Source organism: Opisthocomus hoazin, chromosome 7 (assembly GCF_030867145.1).
Source record: "Opisthocomus hoazin isolate bOpiHoa1 chromosome 7, bOpiHoa1.hap1, whole genome shotgun sequence".
In the NCBI taxonomy this organism is placed as follows: domain Eukaryota; kingdom Metazoa; phylum Chordata; class Aves; order Opisthocomiformes; family Opisthocomidae; genus Opisthocomus; species Opisthocomus hoazin.
The window spans coordinates 3,203,111-3,230,485 of record NC_134420.1 but is presented as its reverse complement, the minus strand read 5'-3'; the positions used below and the strand labels follow the sequence as shown (position 1 = coordinate 3,230,485).

At 42.2% G+C, this 27,375-nt stretch overlaps 1 protein-coding gene across 1 annotated transcript; it reads right to left on the bottom strand.

Moving 5' to 3' along the window:
• Nucleotides 1–969: 969 nt before the first annotated feature.
• On the bottom strand, nucleotides 970–24,463 carry FBXO3 (F-box protein 3). The gene is made up of 11 exons (XM_075425627.1): nucleotides 24,294–24,463; nucleotides 20,933–21,022; nucleotides 17,473–17,636; nucleotides 15,051–15,165; nucleotides 12,240–12,444; nucleotides 10,016–10,061; nucleotides 7,701–7,785; nucleotides 6,751–6,873; nucleotides 6,195–6,310; nucleotides 5,627–5,817; nucleotides 970–4,113 (listed from the first exon to the last, which is right to left on the bottom strand). The coding sequence occupies exons 1-11, from the start codon at nucleotides 24,398–24,400 to the stop codon at nucleotides 3,988–3,990; spliced, it is 1,368 nt and encodes a 455-aa protein (XP_075281742.1). The 5' UTR covers nucleotides 24,401–24,463; the 3' UTR covers nucleotides 970–3,987.
• Nucleotides 24,464–27,375: the final 2,912 nt, after the last annotated feature.

Below are 27,375 nucleotides of genomic sequence, written 5' to 3'. Positions count from 1 at the left end.
GCCTTTCCTCGTAGGAGAGATGCTCCAGGCCCCTCATCATCCTCGCAGCCCTCCGCTGGACTCTCTCCAGTAGCTCCTCATCTTTCTTGAAGTGGGGAGCCCAGAACTGGATACAGCACTCCAGATGGGGCCTCACTGGGGCAGTGTAGAGGGGAAGGAGAACCTCCCTCGACCTGCTGCCCACACTCCTCTTAATGCACCCCAGGATACCATTGGCCTTCTTGGCAACCAGGGCACACTGCTGGCTCATGGTCACCTTGTCGTCCACCAGCACACCCAGGTCCCTCTCCCCAGAGCTGCTCTCCAGCAGGTCCACCCCAGCCTGTACTGGTGCATGGGGTTGTTCCTCCCCAGGTGCAGGACCCTGCACTTGCCCTTGCTGAACTTCATCAGGTTCCTCTGTGCCCGACTCTCCAGCCTGTCCAGGTCTCACTGGATGGCACCACGGCCTGCCGGTGTATCCAGCTCCCTCAGCCTTTCCTTGTAGGAGAGATGCTCCGGTCCCCTCATCATCCTCGTAGCTCTCCGCTAGACTCTCTCCAGTAGCTCCACCATGACCAGTGGCCCCAGCTTCTCAGGTGGACAGAGCAGTGGGAGCGGAGAAGGGGACGAGCTGGACTGCCACCAGCCGCTCACCCCTCTCCAACGCTCTCTCCCCAAAGCATCCTCACCCCATCAGCGGTACTTGATTGCAGTATGAAAGCAGCAATATTTTTAAAAGTATTCTGGATTTATTTTTGTTGCCACAGCACAATGGCCAATTCATTCGTTAAACCTAAAGCAAACGCTAAACCCCTCAGAACTTCAGTCAGATTCTGTAGTTAAGACGATTATCAGTCAGCTTAACATATGATCTTCTAAACGCCTCCAAGATTTTACCTGTTTAAACCACAAATAAAAGCAAAGGGAGGTAAGATGCTTGCATGTCACTGTATGCAACTTATTAAATGAGAATCCACTCAATTAAGACTTGATATAAAAAAAATCTTTATTAATTCACTTAGAAAATTCCACAGAAACAAGCAGCTTAACTTCAGCAGTCGCCGCACCCTCGCCTGTTTCCTGAACCCTCCCACCAAGGATACATTTATCTGTATGGCCACAGACAAAAGGTTTTTCCAACTTGGCCTCAATTTTCCACCTTCCATTCTTCGCATAGATGATGAGAAATTACTTTAAACAAGGACAGCAGAAAAAAAACAAAACAGCACTGGAATAACTTGCACAGCAACTTTTGTTTTTTTCCTTTCCCCGCGGGCTGGCACACCACTTGTTATTCTCCGGCGTGATGCAGTCACAGCAAGGAAACGGCGGCCAAAGGTTCTCGCCATTAAACCATCGGTCAGCAAAAGCCCACAAAAACGCTGAAGGAAGCCTACAGCGCAATTATAGAGAGACTGTCAGTGCAGGCCTTTTCCACCGATAAAAAAAACGCTAGTTACATATTTGTGTTGGACGTGCTAAGTTTTTAACCATATGCATGTTCAACACAGCTTATTTTTTTACCTTGACAGCAGAAGTTCTAACCAAGGCTCAAACAGGCAGGATCTGAGTCAGGAGAAGCTGACAGAACTCGAGGCCGAACCCGAAGGATGGTGGCCACAGGGAAGGACAGACGTACACCGTACGTTACAATCCGCACGTGCATATCGCAGAGGCTGTGCCGACCATCAGAAGCATTTCACGGTTGGGTCACCAGCGCACCTACCCAACACCTGCCTGCTGGGTCAGCCAGAGCACGGGCAAAGCGCTGTCTCAAATCAATTCTCTCCCGCTTCCTCGGTGAAGATCTCTACGGTCCGGCAGCGCCAGCAAACATAACCCATTCCCGGTTTTCTCCAGCGGACTTGACCGCTTCACTCTTCACACCAATCCGGCGGAAGCTTCCGAGGTTTGGGTGGGGTGAGGAGAACCACTGGCATAAGCCTGACTTCAAAAGCGCATAACGGGAGAGTTACGACGCTTGTGGTAATGCTGCATCTGGTAACTTCAGGCAACGTGCCACGTGCTAAAATAGCTGCCTGGAGCAATGGAAAAACCTTTTTTTCCTGTTACAAACAGGTACAGTAAGAGCAACATGTCACTCCCCCCTGCCTGGCTGCCTCTTCCTCCTCACACCCGCACAGTTCACGGGAGCCTCACGACCGCCAGCCGGGCTTGGATCCGAGGCCTCCAGCCCTCACGCCGCAGCGCCCAGCAGCTGACAGAACAGCATCGTCCTGGATCTCGGCTTCTTCTACAGTACGCGATAATTATATTTCCTCCTTAGCAACCCAAGCGAGAGCCACTCCCTGAGCAGAGTAAAATCACAAAGAGTTGGGAGTGTTTCTGTAGAGTCTCGTGACCTTCAGCTGCTATCGCTTAACTGGAACGCACAGACCCTGGTAAAGCACCAAGCAAGCCTCAGACCACAGGAGTTCTCTATTCTTAAACAAACACTCAGACAGCATCGCAATGAGTTCTAGTTCCACTAAATGCCTTTTTCACTGATCCTTTGAACAGATGATGAAATTTCTGCAAAGAAACAAGCGTTACGCCACAAGCAGCACATTTTCCCCTCGCAGTTAATACTGAGGAATCCTCAAAATGGAAATGTTTTTAAACCGTTCCAGCGATTCACACTGCTGTTCAGACTTCCGTGAGGGACAACACAAATTCTTCTGCTTCCCTAGATGTTTCAACTGAACTCAATGTTTGTTTTTCTACTTGGTACCCCTGTGGAAGATCCAAACGCCGCGTGGCACTATAGCAAGATGAGCACACGGATAATCTCATACTATGACTTTTTAAAAAACCCCCCAGGCCTTCTGTGTGAGCAGTAACTAGTCAATAACGGAAACATTCAGTCGGAAGCACGATATATTGGTTTTCCTCACAGGAGCTGCTAATTCGGGATGTGAAAAGGCGGAACTGACTCCAGCGATGTCAGTCGCACAATTCTCACTCCAGCCTTGGCAGGAAGAGTCCCATGTAGCACTTCAGAGCAAAGGAGGCAATTAAGTTGTTTATTAATGACAATGGAAACAAAAGTGATAAAGCTAACAAATACTTCTTTATATTTAAAGTTTCTAGTCATCTGGGGTTCTGTCAGGCTCCCTCCCCGCCCTTTTTTTTTTCCTTTTGTTTTTTTTTAATTCAGGTGTAGTTACAAAAATGCAGAGAGGATTTCGGGAAACGTGATACTTCAACATAAATTTGTCACCTATGACAAAGTCTGAACAGCAAACATCGTATAAAGAAAAAACTCAAAACGTATTTACAAATTCATACTTTGAAGTCATTGAGAAATTTCTTGGTTACCGCGTGGCAGATTACGCATGTACACGACATTCCAAAAGGCATTATCCAATCAGAGGCTCGTCGCATAAAATTAAACTGACAGATTGTCTAAAAATAAGGCCAGTTTCATTCCTAATTTATGCATTTGATGACCAGAATTTTCTGGTACTTCTATCTTAATTAAAAAAAAAAGAGCATAAGAGCACCCAAACGGGATACACAGAGCAAACTGCAAGTTTCATTCTTGGCAGGAGTTCTCAAGAGTAGAAACTCATGAGAAAGGACAATAGTATACACCTTTTTTGCTGTCCTGTCTATTGCTAATTTTAAATGCTTGTATAAAAACAAATCCCCACACCATATTCGCAATATGATCATAAATAGGCAATAGTTTAAAAATGTAAGATACGATTACCTCAGACTATCAAGCTGTTTCACACTTCGGAAAAAAAGTGAACAAAGCCCAAACACCTTTCTCTTCCTCTCCCTCTTCCACGCTCCCCCCCCCCCCAACTCCCCTCCCCACTTCCAAACCAGGAAAAAAAAAAGTTATACTCTGATGAATATTAGAACTGGCACCAACATTCATGCTAGTTGCCCTGATGTGCAACAGAAAGTTCATTTACAATAGTCAGAAATATTCTTATGCACTAGCCCCAAAGAGTTCAGCTTCTGGAAACAGTTTCTTTTGTTTTGAAAAATATCCCATCAGGTGTGACGTGGGCAGCGTCCAGAAGGTGCAGGAATGTCCAACACTCTACGTCGATCCTCATATTCATCAGTGTCTGTGGAATCTTCGTCTTCGTCCACTGCATATTCATTATGATTTGTTTCCTAATACAGAACACATCCACATTTAATTAAAATCTTCTATTCCAGCTAGTTATAAGAAAGCACTAACAGCTGCCTAGAAGAATCTGGTCTGCGTTATTGCGTCAATTAGCTGAAGCAGAAATTGTGATCTGTGTCCTGAAACCAGCTCCTTACAATCACAAAGTTTAATTTGCAACAGAGATCATACTGCCAAACTACTTGACCTTTAACTCAGTAAATCTCCCTTAGCCTTCATTATTTCACATGTACAACTATGTAAAGCCACAATACAGTATCTGAGCTATACCAGTTTTCTTGGCAGCTTATGCTGTCTTTTAGTAAAAGTAGTTGAAAAACAAAGGGTCATCACTACCCTTAAAACAGAGGTAGAGCAAAAGAGAAAAGCAAGCTATTTTTACAGTCAGCTGAACGGAAGGAGGTTCCAACTCCCATAAATGTGAGCAAGAGTTAAGAGATGCCATTTTCTGTCAGAAGCAGGACATCTGCTGGCACTTACTGTTAGAGCCACTGGCAAGGAGAGTGTCTCAAATCCCTGGGAAAATGCTAAGAAAGTGCTTCTACAGGCAGATGCCTACCCCTGAGGAAAGACTCGGTGCTTGCACAAAAAATTCCAAGTTCTATCTGAATTAGTCACTAAACAAGGGCTACACTAGTGATAAAATAAAGCATTCTTCTCTGAATGTGCCAAAGGGAGAAATAATATCGTTCACCCGCAACCTCCAAACTAAAGCTACGATATAATTAACAGTAAGCTAAAGATCTTCCTGATTTGCAAAGTCATTAAGCAACTTTATGAAATGCACTTTCAGTGAGAACTAATGAACATCAGATGGACCGCTAACAGTTTTAAAGTGTCATTAATGGAAACTCTTCTTGTTGAAGGAAGTAGATACGCTATTATGGCTAAAACAGGTGACAGTGTGGTCACACCAAGACAGAATATTAAAAAAAACTACGAAATCGAAAGAGCTAGTGTCATGCCGTTTTTTCTGGGTACAAATTACAAACTCTGAAATATGCCCTGAACAGACATACAAACATACATGTTGCTGTGCATCCTAAGGGCCAGTTGTGTTCAGACACAGGACAATGGAACGGTCACATTCCACCTCTGTGGAGAATCCTGATCTCACTGATACAACCAGGTTTGACCTTGACACCAGGCAGGAGGGAGGACTGGAGGAGGAAGACCCACAGCCGTGTACGGCGTCCCATGAAAGCTAGGGCCGAGGGTCTGGAGATAAACTGCTAGCATAACACGTCAAAGCCATGAGGATACACAGCTTTGCCAGTGTACAAACTGTCTACAAAGATTACTACAGCTGCTAGACTTCACCTTAATTGGCAAGTGTTTTGTATGGAGTTATCAATATAACTACTGTTCAGTACTGTAATTTTTGTACCAGAAGTGCTTTCTTACTGATAAACATTCAAGAAGCTGGAAGAGATTCATATAGACTTTTCAATTTCTTCTTTTTTTTTGAGAAATAAGCATAATTGCATCTCTGCTTACCATTCGTGCTGTAGACACCTTGAATGTTGGACACACCATATGGAATCTGGGAATTGTGACGTTGAAGAATTTGTCCTTGTAGTAGAGGCAATGGAAGGTGTAATATCCCTCCATATATCCAGATGTTGTGGAAAACGTAGTACAGCTGGTATATTCATAGACTCTCCCTGGACTGATAATTGGAAACTCCCCTGTTGATAAAAAATGAGATCACAAAGGTAAGGACAATTTAGCAGTTTGCTAAAGCACTTGCACTCCACAACATATTCAGGCAGATCATTTGATATTCCAGTGGATGCATAAATGAGCCTCAGCAATTACGGATGGCGAAGAACCATCCGAAGAGCAGTTAACTGTCAAGATGTTTAGCCATCCCTTGCAAAACAACTTTAAAGACGAAAGAGATGGATACATATCTCTTTCTTTGAAGCAACAAAATGATTTTGATACAAACCATACAACTACTACCCTCTGTCACCATGATGAACAACTAATAACTTTCATAACACGTACATTAAATACAGAACCACTCTCCCTGTTGGGTTTGTAAATGCAATCTGTTACTTACCAACTACTCCAGGACCCTGAACTTCTTCTACATCGCCTTTGGCATTTGTTATTCTCCAGTATCGACTGTCCAGCTGACAAGCCTTCTCAGGAAGAGCATCTTTGGACATTTCAATTCTAGAAGTCAGAGCATACTCAATGGTTTGTAACTACTCTCACACATTTTAAGAAACACTTTAGTATCCTTGTGATCCCTCTCTAGGCGGGGCAAAAAAAACCCCACTAAGATAAAGTATGCTGAATCAGTTGTTGGGATCTATCTCCATGCCTCTGCTTCACTAGCTATTGTTTACTCCTTTCTAAATCACAAGAGTTACTCGTAACTTCTTTCTCCCACCTGTCACCATACTTTACCAATTACCAACTTGACTGGTACTTCGTGTACCTGACTAGGTAATGATTTAGTATTGTTTTATTAATAAGTACAGCATGTTGCACACATACTATTGATTTTAGTCCGTTTATGAATGCTGCGCGTAAATTTGTGACAACTGATGCTTTGAACATCACACAGGTCTATTCTGTGTCGTAAGAGTTAACTCGGTTGTTATTTTTACCTGATTCTGTAAGTGAAGAAATAATGCGGTGGATGTACAGAACTGAGCTCAGGTAGAAAAGATGTGGACACAGAAACAGTAATATCTCCGGTGGTAGCAACACATTCTTTATCATGCACGTACCTACAGAGAGGAAAACGTTAACTCTGCAAATAGCTCTGCACATTCAATGCAGAAAACTAAACACGTAAAGTGATTAGTTAATTACTAATAAGAGCACTGTGGTGCTAGGTTAAAACTAATCCTTAACTTGTCATTTGGCAGTTTAAAGGATATATGCAGCCTCTTCATGATGTACATTTTCCCATCACCTAAAGCTCACACAGCTACGGATCTCTCTGTACCTCCATTAACACTTGTATTAAGCTGGGTGTATAATTTGATCTGAAGTTAATGAAGACACACTTGTTTAATAAAGACGTGTCATCATGCTATTTAAAAAACAAACTAGCAACTCCTACACCAAATTAATTTACAGATCAGGAACTTAATTCTGTCAGAGATGCTATAGAACCAAGTTTCTTGCTTATATTTAGAAGAAAAGTGCATCAAGACTCAAACACCAGCAAAGTCCTGGCCGTTTACATATCCTACAGTGTTATTTTAGAGACCAGTTCCCTGAAACAATTGCTTTTTTGCAGTTGCAGCACACTTCTGGCAAGCAGAAGAAATATTATGGTGTTAGCTAAGCTTTAGCTCAGTCATAGTGCAAAATTCTGGTCCTGTTAATTGCAAAGTTACAAACTCTGAAGCTCCTGGTTTAAAAAAAAAAAATTTTAAAAAATTAAGCATTCTGTTTTACATCTTTATCTGCAATAAGTTTCATGTCCCTTCTCCGCTCTCTGCCATCAGCTTTTTTATCAGATACCTGTAACTACTTGGAAAGAGATCATTGTTCTACAAGAAGCATCAGAACCTTGCAGTGAGGTTATAAATCCCAGTCACAATACCTGAAAATCTGGTCTCTGATGATCGGATAACCACCAGTTACAACTTTGTTTACGTAGGATGTAAACCATTCCAAGTAAGATGTACCTAGATGCCAAAGAAGAAAAGTGTTCATAAGGACAGGCAAATTTACCACTAAGCACATGACAACAAATACTTCAAGGAAACAGTTTAAAGATTTGAGTATTTTTATAATAAACTCAATAAATATTCCAGTCTGTTCTACCAGCAAAGACCACTTGGAGAAACCAACCATGAACTAAGAGTTAAGGGTGCACACTCCAGGAATGACACAGCAAACAGAACCTCTTAGCTAAGTATTTCACATTATAATCATGGCCTTCAAATGCTGGTGTCTCTCCTCACCTGGTTTTCTCCTCGCGACCCTTCTGCTATGACTGGGAAAGAAGACAAGTGGCCTAATAGCTCTTTCCAACTATTCTACCTACAAAGGCCTGCAAGCCCGCTAGTGGATTTATGAGCTTAGTTTTGATATGCACGGTTCCATATGAATAGTTTCTAAGATACACACTAGCAAGTCGCAGAATTTCCCTCTCCTTAAAGACAGGGATAAGCCACAGACATACTCTGCACTTCTGCTACAAACCCAGAAGACTGCAGCTGTATGTCATTCCAAAGAATCTGGGATTTTCATACACCTACAGCCATTGTCTGAGAGCAGCTTTTCATACACCTACAGCTAAAATTTAGGAACAGCTTGAATTCTAAGTAGACAGTCAAGCTGTCACATTTAACTCCCAAAGTAGAGAGTTTTATACAAGAGATATTGGCTCTCCATAAAATAATTTCTCAGCCATAAATTTTCCAAGCGTTGCAATATAGAGTTCAACAGAAAAATACAGAGTTCTTCAATTATTTGTCAATATTACTGATAAAAAACTGAATTTAAGCTGAAATACTAAGAAATCATTATCCCTACCTTCACTGACGTGTTATTAAGCAGTACCACTCCAGTTAGATTAAGTGTACTCACCACCTCCTCCTTTGAGCAAGAACTATGTGTACTGTCCTTTGACCTTTCAGAAGTCTAAGGAACTCCAAATTTATCATCCTCCCTTCTACCACTAATCCACCAAATGCAAGCCTCGTATAAAATAAGTCCAAATGGAGAAAGCGGACCAAGTTACCCTGCCGTGTTCAAAACGACGAGATAAATGCTGTATACGAAACTTCCCCCTCACCCTGCGATAAGTCAAGATTAACCCTTTCAGCCAAGTGGAATACATTTAAGTATGATGTCAGATCACCTCAATTCCATAAAAGCAGCAACCTTGAGCACAATATCAGTTCACCATAGAGTAGCTTTAAAGTATTACACCACCCTCAGGTGGAGAGAAGCAAGTAACCAAACTCTTGAGCTTTTGCTGTATCTTTCCCATGCTGGCTCTAAAGCACACAATGCATTCTGCAGTGACCTTTGTAAGACAGGTAACAGGCTGACTACTTCACACTGAAATCAGTTCACACGATCAATCACTACATAGAAAGGTTTCCTAAAATTAGCGTGGCTAAGAGTTTGACTACATTCAACCCAAATCAGCAATGGTGTAGCATTGCCTAATGTGGTTTCTCACTGTAATGTTAATACATATTTCCTAGAAATGTGCAAGGCTAAATTTTAATACTCATTTCAGTGCCATTTATTACACATCTGCTTTCCCACCGAAAGGAATTAATTTACACATAGACACAATTACGAGATTCCAGTGGAATAACAAAAAGTAATAATCAAAACACTATTCCAGTCCACGTACATGTCAGACCGGTGATCACAACAGACTACTACATAACCAAACCACAGTCAGACAGTTTTCCCTTCCCTCCTTTACCCTTTGAACAAAGCAATCAGCCAAATCAAACATCCAGAGAGGTTTTCTTTTGCAGTTCTGTTTATACTTAATTAGATTTCAGTAAGGGACACAAAATATTTTCAACTTCTAACATGGTTGCAAAAATTACCAGGGGGAAAAAACACCCCAAAACTTTATGTCCACTTGGGTGTTGTATTTAATAACTGCTTACATTATCCCCATGATGGCTAACTTAAAAGTTTTGCTCATCTTGTTAGACAGGTTAGTACACTGAATGATTTGTATACAAGACACACAGAAGTACAAGCTCTAAGAGAGAAACACGGCGTCTCATTTCAAGTAACCGCTGACATTTTAAAGCAGGTTAGAGTCTTACAAGTAGCACAGAAAATGTAGAACACTTGCTTTGTTCAAGTCATGCTGACAGGCATTTTCTGAACAGTGCAATCAAGACATTTTGCAGAATATTTTATCTGAAGTGTTACCTGTAATGAACATATCAATAGCAGATGGATTGCGAGCCATTTGGTCCTAAAAGGGAAAGAAGGTTATGGATGTACTAGATGGAAAGCATTACAATTTCAAGGTTAAAATTCAGCACCTGAAATATAACACAGGGAACACTTCCTGTATTCACTAAACCTAAAATCTGGCTGCTTAATACATCATTATTCTCCTAGTCAGATATTCAAATATATGAAACGCAGATGCCTGTCCCCATGAGTGCTCATGTGATCACTGAATATACACCTTGAACATTCCACTAAGGCTCATACAAATAAAACCCGATTTCATGCATTATTCAAGACACAAGGCCCCCCAAAATACTGCTGTCCTGGTTTCAGCTGGGATAGAGTTAATTTTCCTCTCAGTAACTGCTGTGTTTTGGATTTAGTAGCAGAAGAATGTCAATTACACTGATGTTTTCAGTTGTTGCTATAAAGCAAGGGCTTTTTCCAGTTTCTCATCTTCAGCTAATGAGCGGGTGAGCAGGAGCTGGGAGGAAGCACAGCCAGCCAGCCAGCCAAGCTGGCCAGTGGAAATATTCCATACCATGGATGCCATGCTCAGTTTATGAATGGGGTTGGCTGTGGGGAGAGGAAGTTTTGGGGGAATTTGAATTGTCTCCTGGCCAGGAGTTCGAACTTCTTCCAGGCTGTGAATCGGTCATCAAGTGGTGAGAAAAACTGTATTCTATATAGTCTAGTTTTGCACATTCATTATTATAACTGTTACCATCATCACTATTATTAGTATTTCCTCTGTTGCCTGATTAAACTGTCTTTACCTCAACCCACAAGTTTTCCCTTTTGTCCATGCCTCTTCCCCATCCCGCTGGGTGATGGGTGAGCGAGCGGCTGTCTAGTGCCGAGTTGCCAGCTGCCAGGTGACAACCGCCTTAGAACAGAAGCACAGAACAGCTGAGGCTGGCAGAGACCCCTAGAGATGAGCAGTCCAATCCCTCTGCTTGAGGCAGGGTTAGCTAGAGCAGGCTGCCCGGGATGACGTCCCATCCAAGGACAGGGACTACACCACCTCTCTGGGTAACCTGTTCCACTGTTCAACCACACTCACAGTAAAAACATTTTTGTGTATGTCCAGATCAAGTTTCCTGTGTTTCAGCTTGTGCCCACTGCTGCTTCTTCTGTCATTGGGCAGGCATCACTGAGAAGAGTCTAACTCTGACTTCTTTATGCCCTGCCATCAGATATTTCTAAACATTGACAAGACCCCGTCGAGCCTCCTCTTCTCCAGGCTAAACAATCCCAGCTCCTGTACAACCACATTCTCCCCTAAAACAAGCAGGGCTGTCCAGAGATGAACCAAAATATAAGTGTGTAAGTAACCTTCCAAGCTCCCAAGTATTATCCATAAAGTTTAAATATTCAGCATAATACAAAGGGGGATCTTAACATCCTTCAAGTGACCCACGACCAAGGCATTTCCTAGAAATCTCACTGTTACATGCTTTGAAACCAAACAGCCAGGAACTCCACAGCAGGAGGAAGATCCCCCCCTTTTTTTTTTTTTGACAAGAAAAATCCTTTACTCTCCCTGCTTTCTTTTTGTGGTGGGGAGGTTTTCAGGGCATGGGTAAAGAGACAGAGGGCTAAAATTTTGTTGGGTATAATAACCTTAAACTTCACTAGCAACAATATGCCTGTTATAAAATACTACACCTGTAACAATAATGAAAAATACTTAATTATGTTCTACAAAGGAGCTGTTCAAAAGCAATTTGTTCCTTCACTGGAGAGTAAGTTTTGCTTACAATCCAGAGGGTATTATTTATGGTAGTAAGTTTACTTTTAACATATCTGAGGGAGGAGATATATACAGATGCTGATCTTCCATAATGGAGCAGCTGTTCTTCCTTACAGAAAAAGGGATAAGAGTATATGCCTGCCATAGTTTAAACAAATTAAATTAATACTTTCCAATAAGGATGAATGTTGTCAACTGTCATGAGCCTATAGGAACTGCTATAGCCAATAACAACTTCACGTAAATTTCTTTCACTTACTAACCCTTCCACATGTGGGCTTTGATGAAAACCAAATGGCAACTCAGGGGCAAGGAACCAACTAGTATGATCTCTTAGTATTCACTTTCTGCTGTGTAAAACATTTCAACTATCTGCTAACATGCAAGGGGCCACCATCAATCATTAGCAAAGCACATTCACAAGTATAAACATATCTTCCTTACTGGACATTGATAGAAGATCTCGTATTTATTTCGTCCCTCCACACTCTCCAGGGCCATGTATTGGCTCAGGCCAGTATGAATGCAAAAAGTAAGAGGAAGGCATTGTTTCAGACCTAGCCTCTGCTGAAAACCTCCAGCCGCCGTGTCGATATCCAGCAAGTCTTCAGAGCGGTAGTGGTTTGACAGTGCCATGCTTCCCATCAAACTTAAAAAAGAAAAAAAGGAAAGATAAACAGAAGATCACACTCACAAGGCAAAGATAGCTTTAAATCTTTTCTAAGCATTGATTCTATCCACACTTTAGATGTGCATCAGACCTAGATGAGTCCAACTCTAATATTCAGGTGCTGAGCTAGGTCACTAGTTCGTAAGGTCAACCTTCACAAAGGCAGGCTTGATGGCTAAAGAGTGCCTTGTGCATCCCAAAGCACTATTTTAAACTGCGTTGGTGATTCCCATCGTGTCTGCAACCACTTCAAAGAAGCCATTCACAGAAGCCTGACACAGCTTCCTATAGTAGCATAATATAATAATAACCAGTGCTCTGTATCCTGAGCTTTGTGCAAGTTCATTTCAATACTATCAGATAATCCATGATTTTTCAATCAGAATACCAAGCTGCTATAGTAACTGTCATTGATCAAAGCTAGAGTGAGCAAGGTGCTCTACATGCTTTGGAGAAAAGGTTGAGAAGTAAACAAGGCAAATCACTACTGAGTCAGAGAGATTCTAATCTCAGTACAAAAACTAAGGCATACACAGACCCAAGTAAACAGACATACAAGAATGAGACAACATTCATCAGCGTGACCGTGGCAAGACCATCAATTGCCTTTTGAATTTTTTCCACTAGCTTTTTGTAAGCATCACAGCAAAGGATGGGATTTTTTCATTTGTTAGAGTAGGGAAGTGGTGTTGAAGACAGTAAAAGGAGCTTCTCTATACATAAAAAAAGAATATATATATTTGGAAAAAAGTAATACTGATCTGAAGTATGTAACAGATTAGGAATGGAGGTGAGCACGGGAAGCTAAAGTTAACATTGACATGAATGTTTCGCTAGATCAGAGCTAGGGTGAAAATAAAAAAAACAAGCAACCTACACTCAATGTAATAAAGGGGCAGACAATGGAAGAATGATAAAAAGGGGTAACATTAACAAAGTAATCAACCACCAGGGCACACACTAGAGCAGAGAGCTGAGTTAATAAGAGGAGCACACAAACCTGTAATGTACACCTCCCCACCCAAACTCCCTTCTAATTTGCCTTTCACTGATGTTCTCAGATGTAAACTCTTGCAGATGCTAAGCTTTTACTGGTGTTATGAAAGCAGTGACTCAGGCGCAAGCTGCCACATGTCAGTGTGATATAAGCTGCTCCCATCCTGGGCAACAGGTTCCACTCCTCTTTTTCCTTACGTAGCCTTGCCTGGAATCAGCATGTTCTACAGTTTAAAAAGCGATGCTAACATCCAAACGCAGAAGCCTGAAGCAGCTAACAACGACAACCAGTCCCAAATCTCCTCCATTTCTGACCTAACATTCCAACAACTTGCTGCATAGGCTTCCATGACCTACACCTGATCTTTCCAATATTCGTCTCCCACAGGAAAGCAAGCCTATCCCCAACAGTAAGACCACACCTTCCACTCGCAGTGTGGCAGTCTTTCTTGCTTCAGGGTCCCACGTGTCAGACCGAAACAGTCCCCCAATTAGTGCTCCACCAACAAGCTTTGTCAAGCTGCATGTAAGGCTCAGGTCCTAGCTTTGAGGGCGCAGCAATGGACCACAGGCCACTTGCAGTTGCTCAAGCTGCAAGGTGTGCCCAAAGGCATGTTGCTGCTCCTGCAGCCCTTCCACAGGCACATCACCACAGCAGAGGCATCGTGGGAGTTAAAAAGTAGTAGGAAGAGCAGGAAGCACACAAACTGCAGAGCTCCATCTGAAGTCTACAGAACTAGGGCACCTACCTCCTCTCTAAAAAAAGTCTCTCCTGGAAAAGAAACAGAACTTAAGAGCTGCATAAAACTGTTTCCCATATCCCTTCTGCACAAACAACACTAGAACTGGAGGAAGCTGCACCTGCTTTACTACTGAAGGCTTTGGTACAGCAACATGAAGGCATTGTCCCCTACAGCCATCGCAATGATTTGCTCTAGCTTGCCACCATCTTTTGCTGATGTTTGTGGCACTTCAAGTGTTGTCCCACAAACATTTTCTATAGCTGGGAGATAGGAAACTATGTTTGGTCCTTTGCCTTCTAACCTTGACATAAAAGGAGTTTTTAATGGCTGAAACTGCATAAAATTGTAAAATCATCTACTGAGAAAATTTAATTTGCAGAACTGACATTTTGATTCTACTTAAAATGACTACTTGGTCTGAAAGTTATTCCCTAACCATTTTAAAGAAAAGAAGTTATTAAATAACGAAACCTGAAGATGGCAAGAGGCTAATTTACTTACGTAATACACAGCAAAGCTTCAGAGCAGTAACTTATAACGGCATGATTAAAAGTCTAACAGTTGGAAGTTTTTGTTATTGAAAAAGAAAAAAAAGGGTTCTCACTACGAAAAAGGACTGAAGTGTAAGAGTAATTTGACCAATTAGAAAACTACACTGTGTTTTCAATTACTTCTGAGACTAGAAGACAGCCAACTCAAGAAGTGCCACTCCAAGCGGTCACTCAGTTACAACACACTTCATGCTTCATCTATCCTGTTCAGCAGACATTTCATCTTTTTAATAAAATATCCAAGAAATACAAAAGGAATTAATATTAAACTTGGTATGTCGTTTTCACTCCTTACCCAGGAACAACTAGCTTCTGTCCATTATGAATACGAAATGAACATCGATAGTCATCAGGGAGTTTGCAACCTATTTGTGCTTCCACAGCATCAAGATCTTCCTCCCGCACACTCTCTGTGTACAAAAAGAAAGAGTACTAAGTGGCAGTTTTGGAGAGGGTAATCAAGCCCAGTACGCTGTTCCTGACAAAGGTGAATATTAGAATTTGTGTTAAGACCTTTCCTTTAAAATTTTATTTAATATCATTTGATCAGAGCTGCGTGGCTAGAAATAAGGCAAAAAACAGATACATTCTAGATGCAATAGCATGCTTTCAACTGCCAAAGAGAATTTCAAGCAGCCTCACAACCTCAACATAAAAAAAAAAATCCATAACGCTATCACAAAAGGAACATATATTTCCAAGTATTGTGGCCAGAATCACTAAAAATCAAGTACTTCAGGTAAAAAGTATGGAATTTGTAAGAGCCTTGACCAAACAAACATGGACTCAAGTCAGTATTTGGTGACTTTATTGTATGCTAGGTTGCACAGAATGAACACTACACAAATTTGAAAGGAAGCTGATTACTTAATACAGCACCAATCTCCATCCAACGAAATCTCAACAGGCCTGAAGTAAGCAGAAAGTATTCAGAAAGTGCAATGAACCTTCTCCCCACAATACTGTCATTAGTTGACTGAGTCCCAGTTCAAACTTTTAGGCAACAGTGATTTTACTCTTTCAAATTCTAAGAGTCGCTTCTTTCAGTTTCCAGTCCAACCAGTAACAAAGAAATGCTGGCTGCAGCCATCATTCACCTGGAATTTGGAGCAGTAAAGGGGGTTGTAAGAGGGGGATTTTTCATAACGTCAGCAGCAGCAGGGCGTGGGGAATAACTGCTCTTACACCTCCACACACACTTCAGGGGGTTTCCGCACTCTCACTTCTACCACACTGGGTGGCCTGTGTGATCTGTTCCAATCAAGGTTTTGGGGGTGATTTTTTTTTATTTTTAACTTTTTTAATACTCATTATCAGTTTCATTTATATGGCATAATTTAACAATTCATTGAAACAAGATTCTGTACAAACGGTATTAAAAAGGTGTAAGTTACGGAGGAGCTCCTGCTAAAACCTGCCATCACTATACAAGTGTGGAAATTGATCATTTTAAGTATATTTTTGTCTTTCTGCAGACAGAGAGAAGCTTCATTGCACCAAACTCCTTGGGAGGATATTAAAATTAAAATTGTAGTAAAATCTGTTCATTTTAACACCTCCAACACAGATACTTTAAACTTTATTAACAAAATATTTGACTGACAATTCAGTGGTTCTGTCCACCTGAGTGTGTTTTTGACAGAGCAGCATGAAAGTTACAGAAATCAAGGCATGGATATCTACATCAAGTACTACGGTCTGTGTTACGCATTCAGGCTACACGTAACCCTCCTGGCCTTTTCCTAAAAAGACATTCCTTCACTAACATTCAGAAGTAACAAAACAAACAAAAAAATTTAAAAAACAAGTATTAAGTTCTAACCATGTTCTGTTATTCACAAATACTTAGCAAAACTTCAGAATCCAGCACTATCCAGCAAGCCAAGAAACACGTCAGATTTACACAGGAAAGAGATGATTGTCTGTAGATATCTCTTCATTTCACAGATCATGTTAAATCAAACATCTCGGTCTAACAGTCAGTTTCGTACAGAAGACTGAAGTACTGCTGAAAATGTAAAAGCTATTTTGTTGCTGTACCAGAAACGCCCAAACTTGCTGTATGTCTTGCTGTGTAAGATTTATGAACCAAAATACTGGAAGCACTTCAAGTACTAAAACAGAAACTTAATTTGAAAACAGAATCTTGGAGGTAAAAAAAAAGTAAAAATTCTTGTTCAGCCACTAATTTACCTTCATTAGATGAACACAGTAAGACCTACAGAAAAGAAAACAAGCTTCCTTTTTGATTTGCTTTAGTTTAAAATGCCTGTTTTCATGTGAAAGTGTTTTAATTAGGTCTTAAGAAAATCTCAAAAAATCACACCAACAGCTCCCAAGTCCTTGAAGTACTGAGATAATTAAACTAAAAAATAATATTAATAAACAAACAAAAAATATCAGTTACAGCAACCAAAGACAAAAGCAGTAAGAGTGTATTAATTTCCTGATTATCCAGAGATAAAGAAGATAGACCGGTCACTAGAAAAAAAAAAAAAATCTTGATTTCTTCTCTGAAAAGAAATCTTCAGAGAATCTATGGATCACTAGTAACTGGGCAAGGACTACACATGTGCTCTGATCTACTTATTTACTGGAGGGGAAGGGAAAAAGCACGTCTACTTGACTTTCAGGGTTCCAGTAATTGGGGCACACACCGAGGATTAAAGCAGTCTGAAACTTGGTAACAGACAATGTCGCATCAGCCAAGACCGTACCTTTCAAAGAACCAATCATCCGAGGACACCGCTGTCCTAAATATTTCTCTAGGTCATCCCAGGCTTTTTTCAACATAGCATAGTACCGGATGTATCTTCCTAGGTCAGAGTAGGTACTGATGAAGATGGCTTTCCAGCTCTGATTTCGTTTACTTTTTTCCTCTCTAAATGGACATGAAAAAAATAAGTTTAAATATCAACCTAAAAACCTTGACTTCTAAAACCAGGAAGTTAATATTTGTTTTTTGGCAGAAACAGTATGCATAGCATTAACCGTGGAACACTTTGAGCCATGTGAAGCTACACAAACTCAATTAATTCCAGCATCTATTCAACAGCAACTTGGAACAGAATTAGGAAACATTTCAGGTACTGAGTATCAGGGGAAAAACTCAGAAATGGTGTTCCTTTAAACAGAGTGCTCTCTACTATTAAATCTTAGAACTGCTGAACAGCTAATTCAGGTCACATTCCACACAGAGAAGGGCTTCAGAAAAATCATATTTTTTGATCTACTCCATTAGTCACAAACTCCTTTATTTACCTAGTGAGAAGGATTAAGGAGCAAACCAGAGCGCTAAATCTGCGCTCTGTGCACTGATCTGGAAAGCCCGTTTTTTAAAGAATGCCCGCATATTCAGTACTCCTCACAGCCACAACAGCAGGCTATGGGAAGACACGCTGCCAGAAAAGTGCTGACTAACATCTGACAAAGGATGCTTCCCTCCAAATTGTAGCAGCCCTTGCATCTTTGTGTTAGGATATATTCCAACTCCTCAAACTCCAATCAGCACGCTGAATCGAAAAAATTTAGTAGAGGTTCACACACCTAAATAAAAATTTAACAATTGAGAAGTCTTCACACCACCTTTAAGATCTCTTTAGCTCTACAAAGGAGAGAAGCATCTTACCTCTTCAAGAAGAGTTGAGAGGAAAAAAAGTAGATTAAGTTTAATCTTGGAAGTTAGATGAACTAATGTCAAACCAAAGAGGTAAAAGAAAAAACTCCGAAGTGAATTACGTCTCAGCAGGCGACAGAAGATTCAGCATCTTTTCACCCTCCAAATACTATTTGTAGAAATTACCTACAGCCTTCATTACTCAGTTTTTCTTGGCTGTGGAGAAGCCAGCATCTCAGAGACCAACACTAGAGCCAGTTCTCCTTAGTAAAGCCCTACAACCCCCTCATCTTCCCCTACACACACACACACCAAGCTCCTCTTCTGAGGCATCAGGAACTCAGTTTGAACATCCCACTTCCTTACCTTCTTTCCCTGTCCCCCACCAGATTTTCCTTTCTAGGCTGGATTCTAATAAGAATATTGCTTAGGACTTTTACGCACAGAATCTCAAGGCAAAATTTTGCCAGTTGCATTACATCTTCCTAAGCTGCATATAATTAGAATACGCACAGTATGTTTTTCTTTGTGGATTCAACTTTGCTTGCTGTTAGTTTTTAATACAGTGTATATGATGCAATAGAGATGACAAACTACAACTTTGGAAATGTTTTCCTAAATCACCTTCTCCACCCACTTATGCATACAGATTAACTCCTTATCACTAGCTGTTCTGCCATCTCAAGCTATTCTGGTAATACAAGGAGCACCTGAACAATGGAAAAATATATGGAACTGATCACTGACATCCTAAGTAGTTAATACTCCTCACAATTTACAACCTAAGAAGAAAGATATCGTCTAGAAAACAGGACACAGAGGGGATAAGCAGTAGCAAAACTGGTTGCTAATTCTCTTCAGTCAACTCCATGAGTTCTTAGATTTTGAGGAAAAAATGCTTTTTTAGCAAAGATGTGAATCGATACCTTTATAGTCAGCGTCCACTTAAGAAAAATACTGAGTTCAATCCAGGCAAGCAGAACAGAAAGCGAGCTTTTTAAAAACAACACACCACCACCTCAAGAATCACATATGTAAAACTTTTTACACAGCCCAATGTGACTTCCCTGGGAAAATGATGGAGAAAAACCCCCTGGAAAGCATTTCCAAACACGTGAAAGACATGAAGGTGATCAGGCGCAGTCAGCATAGATTTACAAAGCGGAAATAACGCTTGACCAACCTGATAGCCTTCCACAATGAGATGACTCCCTTGATGGACGAGGGGAGAGCAGCAGATGTTGTTTACCTTGAATTTAGTGAAGGCTTCGACACTGTCTTTGTTAATATCATCACAGTCAAGCTGACAAAGTATGAGTTTGATAAGTAGATAGTGAGGTGAACCAAAATTGGCTGAATGACCAGGCCCAAAGAATGATCAGTTGGAGGCAAGTCACTTGTGCTGTACCCCAGAGGTCACTACTAGGGCCAAAACTATTTAATATCTTCACTAATGACCTGGATGACGGGACAGTTCACGCCCAGCAAGTCTGCAGATGCTACAAAACTGTGAGGAGCATGTGATGCAGCAGACAGTTGTGCAGCCATTCAGAGAGACCTCAACACGCAGAGAAGAATCTTCTGTTCAACAAGGGGAAATAAAATGCAAAGTCATGCACCCAGAGAGGAACAACCCCAGACACCAGTATACACTGGAGCCAACCAGATGGAAAGCTGCTTTGCCGAGAAGAACCTGGGGGTCTTGGTAGACACCAAGCTGACGTGAGCCAGCAATGCACCTGCACAGCAAAAAAGGCCAAAGGAATCCTAGGCTGCAGTAAGACGACTGTTGCCAGCAGGTCAAGGGAGGTGATCCTTCCTCTCTAGTCAGCACTGGTGAGGCCACATCTGGAGCGCTGTGTCCAGTTGTGGGCTTCTCACAAGAAAGATATGGGCGTGCTGGAACAAGTCTAGTGTAGGGTCTCAAAGATGATTATGGGACTGGAGTATCTTTCACATCAGGAGAAGCCAAGAGTGCTGGAACTCCTGCACCTGGAGAAGGCTCGGGGGATCTTATCAATGCATACAATTACTTGATGTGAAGGAGTAAAGATGGAGCCAGACTCTTCTCAGCAGTGCCCACTGATAGGACACTGGACACCGTTGTAGACAACCTGCTCTAAGTGATTCTGCATGAGCAGGGGAGTTGGACTACAGGTTCTCAGAAAGGTCCCTTCCAACCTCAACTATTCTGTGATTCCAGTCACGGCTACCCTTGACACAACCATCCAGTTGTACCTCTCACAATTATAGCACTCAGAATGTTACTTTTCTCCATTGAATATCTGGCATCTGATAAGGTCAAGCTGCAGCTTCTCCTTCAGCCTAGGCACTAAATGGGCACCTCTTTTCCACCCATCCACAAAACTTTTTAACACTTGCACATTCACGAAGTATTGTCAGGAAATTAACATTTTGATATCTCTAACCTTTTGTAGGTTTGAAGCTGGTGAATACCAATTCAGTCTTAGAGTTACTATAAGTAATGCAGAGATAGACAGACAGCACAATAACATAAGCCTTATTTTTACAGAAAAAAGGCTTAAAACACCCACACTTACTCTGAAATAAGCCAATATTTCTTGCAGTGTCTTTTCCACAGTGGATCATGGCTTGATAGCTGATTTAATCTTCGACTTAAATAGCAGCAACTATAAATATAAAATAATTAAATTTGATTGAAAAAGAGTAGCAAAATAAACAAGGATAAATACTGACCAGTATATTACACATTGCATTCTCATGAAATAAATGCAGAGTTTGAAAGTTAGTTAGCTGTCCTTCTTTGAGTTGTGCTTACAATGGTTAAAAGTCTTCATTACAGTTGTACAAGTCATGAACCACTTTTCTACATGCTTCAAGATCTGTCAGCAATTAAGCAATTTTGTAAAGCAGGTCACCTCGTAGACCTACGCTGCCACCATAAACATTGAAAAATTCCGGAGTGAACCCACTCCACCAACAGTAAGCATTCTAGTAGCACAGGCTAGTTATTATGATTTAAATCTCTTTCTTATTTGGATTGTCAGTCTCTACCTTTCCTTTTCCACTGTCTCCATACCACTGAAAGCTCAAACACTAAGATACAGAAACTATACAGTTTGAGTATTACAAAGTTACTTTCCACTTTAAGTTGTTTAAATAACAAACTTCATGACTAGAAACAGACATAGGAAAAATACAAAGTATGACAGACCTGGAAATAAGTACTGCAAGCTTACTTTAATGAAGACCATGTGTAAGCTCCTGCCATCGCATTACAGGTAACATTGCTGCTTCAGGAAGTTAAAAGAATCATATCCTGCACTATGCAGCATTATTGCAAATGCAGTATTAAAAAACCTTGTAGGATATAGGCCTAGAACTGTCCTCAGAAATCATTCAAGATGATGCTGGCTTGATGCAAGGAGGTAGCAAAAGCTAACCTATATTCCTGATGCCTGCTAACTTGTTCTTTAAAAGCAGCAACGGAGGTGCCATCAAATACAGTCTGTTCCCGTGTTTAGTTTTGCAGTTATAAAGGCTTTCTGGAATGTACAACTGGTATCAACAGCAAGACATTTCAGCGTATTTATACGAATATGAATGTGCAGCAAAGCACCAGCAACATGCAAAGCAGTAATACAGGGACTGACTGTGTTATTCAAAGATTCAGATAATTTAAAAGACATTATTGCCTCCTTCAATCTAACCTGAACACCAGACAATAAACCTTTTTTCTTCTGTGTTTGAGCTGAATTACCAGTTATGATTTAAAGAAACTTCCCAAAAGATACCAGCAGTTTAGATGTGGAAACATCGCTTCCTCTAGTTGCTTGTTCTAACAGTTAATTTGTGTGTTTTACAGGCTGTGATTAACATCTAAATACCACAAGTAGGGTTACCAAACTTAAGCTTCCAGTTACTGCTTTTTGGGTTCTTTTCAGCATAGTTCAGAAAATGGTAAGTAAAAAGATCAACAGTGTAAATAAACATAGTTACATACCGAAACAAAGATGCCTCTCAAGCTTGTCTTTGATGAGTAAAATCAGCCCAAATTCAGGGCAATCAGCCCAAGTCCAGGGCTGGTGAAAACATCTTGTACTGAGACTACAGAATTATTCATATTTACCTGTTCAATTCAATGTTATTTTTCCCCTGCCCAATATCCATTATAAGCGGTTTAAAGTAGAATTGTATTAGTATTTCAAAACCAATTTCAGTATCCATTATAAGCAGTTTAAAGTAGAACTGTACTAGTATCTCAAAACCAACCTCCACAAAATAGAGTGATTCTCCTGTATGCCCTGCCATTACCCTTCTGCCCCCGCAACCACGCAAAGACATCAACACATTCACGTCAAACCTTGCCATTTGGCCAAGTAACAACCTCATTCACAGCACGGGGATTTTTTAAATTTCTGGGGTTTTTAGGGGGGCTGGGGTGGTGCAGAACATAAATATCGCAAAGTCAAAGTCCCTGCAAAAATCTATCACATTGGTGTTTATCAATCAAGCCTGTAATTTCTGGCAGGAAAGACGTCACCATGGCATCAAACACGATCAAAGATGCAATTAAAGCAATTCTCGTTAATTACAGAAATATTTGGTCACCTGTCAGCTTTTTCATTATTTAAGGGCCACCACCAGGCCAGCCAACCTGCAGAATATTAGGGAAACTGTAACGTTTGCGAAGGTCAGAGTACATACATGTTACTAAACAAGTGTAAGCAGGCTACAGATTTCCTCCACTAACGCTTTGAGTATTACGAACAGCCAGTTATGCAAAACTGCCATTACTGACCTTATTTACATCAGAAACCTACACAGTATTTAATTGTCCTTGTACAGCAAAATCCACCTCATTTTCCCAAATACCTAACAAAAATAGGTAGTGCCTTTACTACACCATTAGCTAAAGTATCCACACTGGACTTATAACAATTGTGGTAATTTTTTGCTTACACTTAATCTCTTTTTTGCTGTTATCCGAACAGAATTCCCCACAATGTCTTTAGCTTTCATGACTAATATTTATGGAGGGGAAAATCCCAAACAAAAGCCATTTCGATAATACTCTGTTTTATTTGCACATATCCCTCCCTCTTTAATTAGATACTGTGATTTCAATCACTGCCACTGCTTGTACTTCACTGGTAAGCTTATAGCTAAAAACACACTCTCGTCTTCATCCTACGACTCGTAACTCTGCAGCCATCTAGCAAACTGTCCAAGAGGAGCTTGCAACTTTCATTCACGTTCTTTGCAAAGTCCTATTTCACTTTGTTTTTTTCTTCCTCAAACAACAGCTCGTTCAATTAATTGGAATATATTTACTGGCAACAAGACCGCTCCTTGCTTGCCCATGGATATGCAACAGTTTCAGAGAATCACTGACTTCACAAATGCAGTTACTGGTTCATCTCTAAACTGTGATTTAGCTACAAACAAAAACAACACACGATGGGGGAGAGAAAAACAGGGAACGTTCCCTTTTGTTTGGAAAAAAAATGAAGAAAAGAGGCAAAAACCCCCAAGACCGCCCCTGTTTATGGAGGAGAGCAGTGCTTTAGGACATCTTCTCCTCCAGAACGACCCAAACCCTTCTACGCGGCGGCCCCGCCGCCCCGGCCCCGCTCGCTGTGCACCGCGACCCAGGCACCCAGAAGTTGTGCGAGCCCCGAGCCGCCGGCAGCTCCGGCCTCCCCCCCGCCGCTCCGCCGGCCTCCGCCCCCCACCTCCCCCCGCCGAGCCCCGCAGCCGGCCCCGGCTCACCCAGCAAGCGCCCGCCGGGCCCTCCCGCCTGCCCCCCCCCCTCCCCTCAGCCCCGCTCCCCGCCCCGCCCCGCGGCTCGGCGCTGCCTCCCCCGCGCCCAGGCCGGGCTCGGCCCTCCCCTCCCCACCGGCAGCGCGGCTCAGGCGGAGCCCCGGGCCCGCTCCGTACCTCATCAGATCCCGGTAATCGAGGAAGCTGAGGATGAGCAGCAGCGGATCGGTCGGCAGCAGCTCCAGGCTGAGAACCGGCGGCTCCATGTCCAGGGGCGCCGCCATCTTGCGAGACGTCCCCGCGGCTCCGCCGCCCGCTGCCGGGGACGTGCCCGCCCCTGTCGCCGGGGCGGGGCGGGGCGGGGCGGCCCGCAGCGCCCCCTGCCGGCCGCGGCCATCCCGCCTGCTCCCGGCCCCGCCGCTCCCGGGCCGGAGCCGGGCCTTGGGGCAGGCCGAGTCCCGTAGGCCGCCCCCGTGGAAGCCCCCCAGCGGCGGCGGGGCCATCTCCAAACCCCGGTGCCATCCGGGCGGTTAAAGGTGTCCCGTAGGGACGGTTGTCTCAGCTGGACGCCGTGAGGTGGAGGCCCCGTGCTGGGAGAGGTGCCTCACGCCATGGGGAGCTCAGGCCGCTGGGCCTTCGGCTTCTGCTTCGGTACAGCACAGGCCTCGGCGGCGCTTGGCCGTCTGCAAGCCCCGGGCCAGTGTCCCCGGTGTCCTGAGGCGTCCCAGATGGCGTCTGGTTCCTGTGGCTGGGCAACTGACTGGAGCCCAGCTTGTCGATGTTGCAGGCTGGCTGGGACGACACATGCCCACGGAGCTGGGCTTTGCTGTTAAAGGCTATGTAGAGAGCGAGCTTAATTTGCTTTCCTGAAACAGAAGAATAATTAGTGTTCAGCCAGAGTACTTGGACTACCAAATCTTCGCGTGTGGATGTCCTGGTAGGATCAGACCATGGACGCAGAATCATAGAATCACAGAATGGTTTGGGTTGGAAGGGACCTTCAGAGGTCATCTAGTCCAACCCCCCTGCAGTGAGCAGGGACAACTTCAACCAGATCAGGTTGCTCAGAGGCCCATCCAACCTGGCCTTGAATGTTTCCAGGGATGGGGCATCGACCACCTCTCTGGGCAGCCCGTGCCAGGGTTTCACCACCCTCACTGTAAAGAATTTCTTCCTTACATCCAGTCTGCATCTACCCTCTTTTAGTTTAAAACCACCACCCCTTGTCCTATTGCAGCAGGCCCTGCTAAAAAGCCTGTCCCTGTCTTTCTTATAAGGCCCCTTTAAGCACTGAAAGGCCGCTGTAAGGTCTCCCTGGAGCCTTCTCTTCTCCAGGCTGAACAGCCCCAACTCTCTCCACCTTTCCTCACAGGAGAGGTCCCTGGGAGATGAGGGTGCTGACTATTTCCAACATCAGATTGCTTGCGATTGCTTTGTAGTTTTGTGTTTACCAAAGGAATAAGAATTAATGTTAGAATAGCACGGATGAGACAAATACATACCTGGTTACATGATCAGCCTCTATAGGGTGATTCTAACGCACGATTAGAACCCGCTAGGACTGAAATTATAAAGGTAATCGTACATACAGATGGGAAAATAAAGTTACTGAGATGAATATCATTAAAACAAAAAAAATGTGTTGCATCTTAAGGATATATGCAAATACCAGTTGTGGGGTTTTTTTAACTGACTCTTTTTATTGAAAAGAAATATGTTTTCAGAGAAAGCGTGTTTTCCTTTCGTTTTAGTTCATTTCAGAAAGACATCTTGTCCAGAACACTGTCCTTAGAATTGATTTCCTCTAAGACCTTCAAGGAGGATTCTGAGCCCTGGCTTTGCAATAGGTACGTGGAATTTGTTGCAAACCTGAGGTCTCGTGCTGCCAAGCTCCCAGGTCTGTGTGAAGAAGCCCAGTGTCTGCATCGCCAAGAGTTGTCGCTGCTGGAAGCTCTGTAACCGAAACCCATGGCCATGTCCTCTCCTGAGTCACAGACCACAGACCTGTGAGCTTTGGCCATCAGCTAGTCCACAAAAATCTCCAGCTGAGTGAAAGTGAAGTGTGTCAGACTCAAGATGTTGCAGGTGAAACATTTCAAGCTCAACAAGCAAAATCTGTTTGCTCAGCAAAAGCAACTATTAGCAATAATTAATTCATTTGTAATGTGATAGCCCTGTAAAACTAAGAATCCCCAAGCATTTCACAAAGGATGAATTAAGCTTCACAAGCATCCTCTGAGGCAGATAAATATTAAATAGATCACATTTTGTATGAAAAAAATCAGACGATATGCAGAAAAAAATAGAAACTACTCTTTCTATGTCCCTCACTTTCAGTGAGTTAAATATTCTTATTTGAAAAAAGGAATTGTTTCTACTGCACGATTTTACACCAGTAACTCTTTTTTCTCTCTGCTTTTTCAGACACCAGCAGTACATTATTGAAACAGTTCATTGTCCTAGCAACATCACTCAAATAACTGAAAAGGAACAAGCTAGTGGTTAAACAACTGCGGGTTTTTTGGGGGAGATTTTTCTCCTTTACAAATTTTATAATTGTAAAGTTCCCCATAGAAAAGAAAATACGATAGTGAAAATGTATTTAAAATGTTACTAAAATGCTCTTACTTGTGTTTGTGTTTGTTCTCTGCTTTGTGGTCCATGAAAATCTGACAATGCAGAGCTAAGCGAAGCTACGTAATTCTTTATTTCTGTCAGGTTTTGCCAGAAGATGGGTCCAAAGCCTGGACAGTATTGCTTCTAGTGCTTGCATAGGTCTAAGGCTGGCATTGGTTATCAGTTGTCAATTGTTAACTTGTTTTGCAAATAATGAAAATCTACTGTTTAATTTTCTAATATTGTCTTGAGGGGACTTCTTTTCCTTTTGGACACTTTCTATTTTCATTTTGAAAACCTGCTTGAACTCTTCCATGTTGTTTCAACAGCTGAATCTGTCTTCCTCTGCTCCTATTGTGCTCCATTTGATTTGATGTAATTCCATGTAAATTGACATGAGACATTGCCTCCCATCTAACACGTGTGTATTTGGGTAGGATTTCATCCCTCAAACAGCCAAGTTAGATATTTCATAAAATTGCAGAAACTATGCTCTGTGTTGCTTTCTTTCTCTAATTCTTTCTTTACCTTTCTTTCTCATTTGCTGTTTGCTCCTACTTTTATGTTTAAGTCTCTCTATCCTTGGTATAATGCCACATCATAGTCTGAATTTTCCTTTGCATTCTGAATGACAGCACACAGC

Bases quoted from the DNA above. Each gene is read 5' to 3' on its own strand.
- FBXO3 (XM_075425627.1), bottom strand. From the start codon at position 24,400: ATGGCGGCGCCCCTGGACATGGAGCCGCCGGTTCTCAGCCTGGAGCTG. The intron at 17,637-20,932 runs GTAAGTGTGGGT...ATGTCCATTTAG, and splicing joins AAATATTGGCTTATTTCAGA to AGAGGAAAAAAGTAAACGAA. The intron at 7,786-10,015 runs GTAACACTTCAG...TTTGGCATCTAG, and splicing joins TATTGATATGTTCATTACAG to GTACATCTTACTTGGAATGG.